Consider the following 6630-nt stretch of genomic DNA (forward strand, 5'->3'; position numbering starts at 1 on the left):
CTTCCGTTAATCCTAATATCTTTTTTTTTTTAATCTTGGGATAAAAAATATATATATATCCTAATCCTAAATAAATAACAATCATTACACTTTCAAGCAAACTGAATAAAGCACAATATATAGAAATTGAACAAAATGTATAAAACTTTTTCCATAAAAGTGCATTTATTTCCTTTTTGCTAATGTATAAAGTGCATTTAATGATGAAATGAAAAAACTGAACTTTTCTCCCACTGCTGTTGCACCCTACTGGCTCACCTGTCAGTGAGGAAGGAGGAGCCCCCTCCAGGCGGATGTACCGACTCCGTCCTACACCTCCCACTCAACATTCCCCGCTGACAGGCGCTGCCCCAACCTGTAGGAGGACATGCAGTGACAAATATCACCCTCCCAACTTCCCTCCCCCTGAACATGGGGGATTTGAACCCAAAGAATCTGTGGTGGTGGGCAATAATTTTACCCTCGCTACCTGAGTGCCATACAAATGTTTTTTTTTTAAGACATTTCAATAAAATTGTAAAACCCTAACATGAACATACATTCAAGTATGTAAAATAACAGCAACAATAACCTTTTTCTTAACACCATGATGTTAGAGGTTGGGCTGTGTGTACATGTGCGCCTCAAGATCAAATTAGTAGTTATAAATTCCTCCCACTGTTTGCCACTGCTGTTGCACCCTACTGGCTCACCTGTCAGTGAGGAAGGAGGAGCCCCTTCCAAGAGGATGTAGCAACTCCGTCCTACACCTCCCACTCAACATTCCCCGCTGACAGGCGCTGCCCCAACCTATAGGAGAACATGCAATGACAAATTTTAAAAAAGTAAACTTTTTTTTTTTAAGTGTGTGTGTGTTGGTATGTTCAGTCCAAAAGTCCAGTCCAAAAAGTTCGGTTTTGAGCTTTGATGAAAGCTCACATGTGCCAGTCAAATTCCTTCAGCTCAGTCACGAGCTTCGACAGTTTTGGAGGAATGTGATGATGTTTCTTCCCCTTCATCTCAGCCTTGGACCCTCGGTCAGGATTCATTCCAAAGAAAACTCTAAGGAAACAGAAATATGTTTAGCTGCACATGCAACTAAATGAATGAAACTAAAGAGTAACATGCAGACAAAGCTGAGATACTACTTGTAGTGTGGCTCTACAGGAGTGGAGCCGTCTAAAATAGCATACATTTGTTTTCTCCACCATGCCCGTGTGTGTGTTTCCATCTACAGCTAATGTTGCAAAATACTACTACTACAATAACACTTTGCTCCTGTAAGCTGAGCAACTCAGACAACGTGCTGTTAAAGTCTGCTCATCACCAACATACTATACTGGAAATGTCAGCATAACCCGTGCACCTGTGACTTGTGTGGATATACTGTACGTGCAATGAACGATATCAGGGCACCGTTAAGTCAGTGCATGAGTAGCACAGCTAGTAGTAGTCGCTAGTAGTCACGAGTGCTGAAAGAAGTTGTGACGATTGATAACAAACTTTTATTCTGAAATGTATGTCTAAAATTAATGAACAATGAGCAACTGCATGGTCTATTTTGTGACCAAAAAATATATAATTTACATGAGCCGTCAAAAATGGCCGGCGAGTCTGTTGTAAACAGTCCTGTCCGGGAAGATTGTTTCAATGACAGTGGGACCTCTTTCTGGTCCGTCTGAACCCGTTCTGGATCACCACTCCTCGGTGGTGGTAATAGGTTTGCATTTGAGAATACAAACATTATGCACCTTTACAATATGAATTAACAAAACTATTATTTTGTGCTGACAAACTAGGCTATATAGTGTATTTAGTGACTTTTCCTGTCATAATCACCACTGTGACATAGCCTACAGCAGCCTACTGTAGCAGCCTCTATATTTTATATGTAAAATGTCTTGGTATTTGCTACATTTATCGTGGAGTTGTGTGTTTGTTAAACATACATATACAATTTAGAGGTGACAGTGTGCGGTGTTATAGTTTGTTAAATGCACAGGTGAACATTTGACAGGAGGAGTTACTAAATCCACAATGGTTTTGGTTATTGGGTACATACTATAGGTGGATCATGTTTGTTTGTATTCTCATAATGCAGACCAATCCACATAATCACGATAGGCGAGTTGTGATCCAGTGCACAAAGACGGAGGTCCAGATTTCATTGCAGCAGCTTCACAGGCAGCCAAGGTAAAGAGGGTTGATTTATTTGCATCGATTATGATTGTACACAGTCTATATAAATTTTAGTCACAAAATAGATAACATAGTTGCTCAATTTTGATTTCACACATACAACCACTGCATTAAAACTGCATCTAAATTTGCTACTTTCAATATCGCAGTCTACTTGTCAGATTTCAGTCAATCTTAAGTGTGACACAACCACTAAGCTCATCTGCAACAAGAGCACAGGCGTCAAACGTTGAGTGGAGTGGTAACTGTGACACTTGGTGCAAATGTACACGTTACACAACAAGTATTAACATTGGGGCATGAATCCTGGTATGGATTTTGTTATATTAGTCACAAAAGCAGCTCACATAGAATAGCCTAAATGTGTGTCTTTGGTTAAAGAGATAGCTCAGAGATAGTTGTTAGGAATATTGTACATGTTTTCCCAATCACCCAGTGTCAGAGCCTAATAAATGCCAAATGCCTTAGGACAGACCTTTTCTATGTACTTGGTGTAGTCTGAAGTTATATGAAAGAGCATGGGCCTTCAACAGGAAGCTGCAAACTGTGCTGCCTGTGTTATAGGAAAATGTATTAAGTATTGAGGGTTTAAGTGATTATATGTTTGATAATACACATTAACATGAAACAAACAATAGAAAAGATCATGTGTAAGCAAACAAACTTTACACAACACTGGTGATAGTGCTGTCAAACAGGTCTATGAACTCTATGAAAAAGTTGAATCTGCAATACAATTTTAGGCAGTATTTGGGTCCCTGGTTCATCTCTCTCAGCTAAGGGGTCCTTGGACTGAACAACATTGAAGACCCCTGTCAAAGAGCAATGAATATCTTGGCTCGATTGTAGAGTGTCAATGGGATCAAAACATATAATATATATTATATTTAATAATCATGATCCCATAAGCATCCTGGAATTGAGCACAACTATGCTAGTAATCTAAGGGACGATGAGTGGATACCTTTTTACATTGTTTGTCTGGTGGGAAGCCCTCAGTCTTAGAATTTGAATACCCCAGCTTATACATTTCAAAACAATGAGCTGCTTACCTTTGCATGAATTCCAGGGTAAGAGACATCTCCTTTGGATATTCAATGTTGCAGACATAAAACAAGCAGAAAGCATAGCTCAGGGCCACAATGGGGGAGGTGATGTGGTCATTCACAACTTCCTGATCAACAGCAATCTGGAATAGATGGTCACCTTAAACATAGATCACAAAAACAATATGTATTAGTAATTTTAAAAAATAATAACGTACACACGTGCCAAATCTTCCATACTCAGCCCAAACACAGGTTATGGTAAGAACAAGCAACACATACTTTGAAAAGGTATTCTGCTTTTAGTTTGTCAGACTTTACATACAAGTGTACTTAAATTTAAAGATTTTTGCCCTAATCAACATAGTTCTGAGCACCATTTACAAAACAAAATCAACCAACTCTATACCTTTTCATCACAACAAATCGTCTCATCAGTAAACCTAAGAACAAATGGAGAACATATCTCCAAGCTTGCTGGGATGCAAAAATGATTCAACTACAAACCTCTGATTAGGATGCATGGGGTACAGGGGAGGCTGAGTTCAGCATCTGCGGAGTCCTGTTTTCGGAAAATAAAACAACAAAGATACACATATGAATGTGTTGATTTTATGTTTCCAATGTACGCAAACACACAGTCAGGCAGGCAAATAGACCATCTGCCAGCGTCTATATCAGAGGCAACCATAGACAATAATGTTAATAGTAGTTATAAAAAAATATTGTTTACACAAACATAATCGATTAATGTTAGAATCAGAATCCTTTTCGGTCAGGGGGGGAAAGTCTGTCCTTACAAGACCTTGTTCTATTAGGGGACAGCATTTGGTCCTCCAAGACAGAGGAGCTCTGCCGGGATGGAAGTGTATAATTATATGAGGGATTCTCTCCTGGTCGGGAAAATAAATCAAGGATTTTACTGATTTCCTTTTATCTTCGTTTCCAGGAGAGATGGTTTACCAATTTCGATATTATCAGCAGCGCAAAGTGGGGTTTAAAATCCATAAAATGTACCTCATTTTTGCAGAAAAGGTGATCAGGGTTTTCCTTGAAGTATCTCACAATGCCACAGATCAGCTGTACTGGACCTTCACCCATCTTCATCCCTTTGGTGTCAAGGAAGTTGTTGATACCCGGTTCTTTTTTGGAAAGCTCCTGTGCCAGCTTGTTTTGTACCGAAAAGCCAAGGAGTCTAGATGCATGATCAAACAGGTGAGCAGCTTCAAATAGAAATGGCCACTCTTCCTTTAGGACCTTTACATTGGTTCCGTCGTTGATGGTTTCACGCTGGATGGGATATGTTTCAGCCATCAGTTTTCGAACAGATGACTCCTAAAGATATGAGGCAACAGTTAATCAAACTAATAAATTCAATCAATAATAAAACAAATTATCAATATAATATACGATATGATATACCAAAAATAAATGAAACTCAAATATTAGCCTCTCCATTACTCAATCAAAAAGTAATCCATACATACACAAGAACATAATGGATGGCTGGAGCCCTACCTGAGGATCATGGGTTTTGAAGGCACTTTTCAATTCATTTCGTTTTGACAGCAGTTCTGCTCTACTCTCAGTTCCCTTGACAGCAACATCCCACTCCACACATCCATAACGATCGGAATTTCTTGACTTTTTCTTCCGCTGAACTTCACCCTCTCCACCCTCTGCTTGCCTCTTTCCTGGAGTTGATGTTCTCTTAATATTTTCAACTCTGTTTTCTAGCTGGGTAAAGAGAGGACCACAACCATCTTTTGCAAACGGCATATTTCCAAAGGGCTCTGTCTGTTTGAAAGATAGAGGATATTGTCCTACAATGTTCTTGGCGATTTCCATCAGCTTGGATCTACCAGGTCTTCCAGGGTGTTTATGGAGGTAATCATCAACAACGATCCGAACCATCTGTTGTCTTTCTTTCGACTTTACCCATTTCTTTTCACCCAACACATCCATGAGCTTTGAGGGCATTTTGTGCCATGGTATGGAATATGGCTCACAGGATGGGGAGTGGGCAGATGGGGTATGGGCAGGTGGTGCTTCAGGTGGTGTTGGGGACAGATCATCACTCTGTGGCAGAGGTGTAGATGTAGGGCCAGGGCCAGGGCTTCTGAACTGTGGTGCAGCTTGTGAATCTATGGAGGACATACCCCATAAATTAACCACATCACCAATGCTACAAATTAATTAATACACTGGTTTTCAGTGTCCGTTGGAGACCACCAAGGGTACAAATGGACCCTTAAGGGTCTGTGAATTTGTACAGACAGTATACAGGGTTGGGCAATATATTGATATATCATATGAGATTATTGAATAGGATTTTGGGTATCATATTGTGATACCTGTTGTGTTTTCCTGATTTTAAAGAATGAACTGAACTTACCCTACTGTTAACATTACATAGTCATAAATACATAATGGTGATATTTGATTTTGTCGGTGTTGTCCACCCCTCAGTACTGTGCAGATTAGGGTTACAAATAAAAAAACTTACCTCCTTGGAAAGCTTTAACGAGTCTTCTGCACTGAATGAGTGGCAGAGTGTCCTGAATGTCCGGGGCCTCCACAAGGATCAGGTCATCTTCACATTGAACTCCTAATTCCACCAGTCTAGCCATGAGTGCATCCATCTTATCACTACTGAGCGATGGTATGGCTTTCTTAACCAACTCTTTCACAAGCTCCATGTTGGCATGTGTTTAAGAGGAATGAGCAACCTCGCACCTCTCTGGTAAGAAGAAAGTGGATAATAATCATTAAGTTTGTCCAGATGTTGGCAGCTGAACATATCAGACATATGTTCATCAACTTCATAGACTCCAAGCTCAGGAACCCAGCTGGCAGTTTTCCCCCGAAGCAAAAGTAGGACACTCATTTCATTTTTTATAATAATGCTCGCTATTTGTCCTAACTGTAGTTGTCCTTTAGCATATCTCAGTAAGACAAGCATACCATTTCCATATGGCGTGCCTTTAACCTGGACCTTCTCTGTGACAACTGAGTTACTCGAGTCAAGTCCAAATTCTTCAACTGCTTTCCTTATGCTTTGGTCATAGAGCTCAGGATAGAACCTGGTGGAGTCTGAAACTTGAACCTGGGGGCTAAATAAACTACCGCAAGACTGATAGGCCTGAAACAACTGATGTCTATCAGCAAGTGACTTAGTTACATTTCTGAAGTTTTTACTTGCCCTAATACACCTTTTAAAATAAGAATGTTTCGATTCAAAGCGCATCGTCCAAGTATGTATGAGTGGGCCAAACTGTAAACTCAAGTGAGCATAGTGAAGCAGATAGTGGTGTTTCGGTCTAAGTTTAACTCGTGGGAATAACTGTTGCCTCGATTCCACATACAGTTCGATCAGATCCTTCATATAAGCAATCTGCGACTCTGA

General features: G+C 40.0%; 1 protein-coding gene across 1 annotated transcript; it reads right to left on the minus strand.

Annotated features, from left to right (window-relative positions):
* Positions 1-524: 524 nt before the first annotated feature.
* Positions 525-6252, minus strand: LOC307033854 (uncharacterized protein). The gene is made up of 7 exons (XM_079672490.1): positions 5731-6252; positions 4743-5368; positions 4242-4559; positions 3732-3786; positions 3231-3384; positions 919-1041; positions 525-789 (listed from the first exon to the last, which is right to left on the minus strand). Exons 1-7 carry the CDS (start codon positions 5921-5923, stop codon positions 744-746), a joined length of 1515 nt encoding a protein of 504 aa, XP_079528616.1. The 5' UTR covers positions 5924-6252; the 3' UTR covers positions 525-743.
* Positions 6253-6630: the final 378 nt, after the last annotated feature.

Source organism: Notothenia rossii (assembly GCF_949606895.1).
Source record: "Notothenia rossii genome assembly, chromosome: 3".
Taxonomy (NCBI): domain Eukaryota; kingdom Metazoa; phylum Chordata; class Actinopteri; order Perciformes; family Nototheniidae; genus Notothenia; species Notothenia rossii.

Bases quoted from the DNA above. Each gene is read 5' to 3' on its own strand.
- LOC307033854 (XM_079672490.1), bottom strand. From the start codon at position 5,923: ATGGAGCTTGTGAAAGAGTTGGTTAAGAAAGCCATACCATCGCTCAGT. The intron at 4,560-4,742 runs GTAGGGCTCCAG...TCATATCTTTAG, and splicing joins TCAAAACCCATGATCCTCAG to GAGTCATCTGTTCGAAAACT. The intron at 3,787-4,241 runs GTACATTTTATG...TTCCGAAAACAG, and splicing joins ACCTTTTCTGCAAAAATGAG to GACTCCGCAGATGCTGAACT.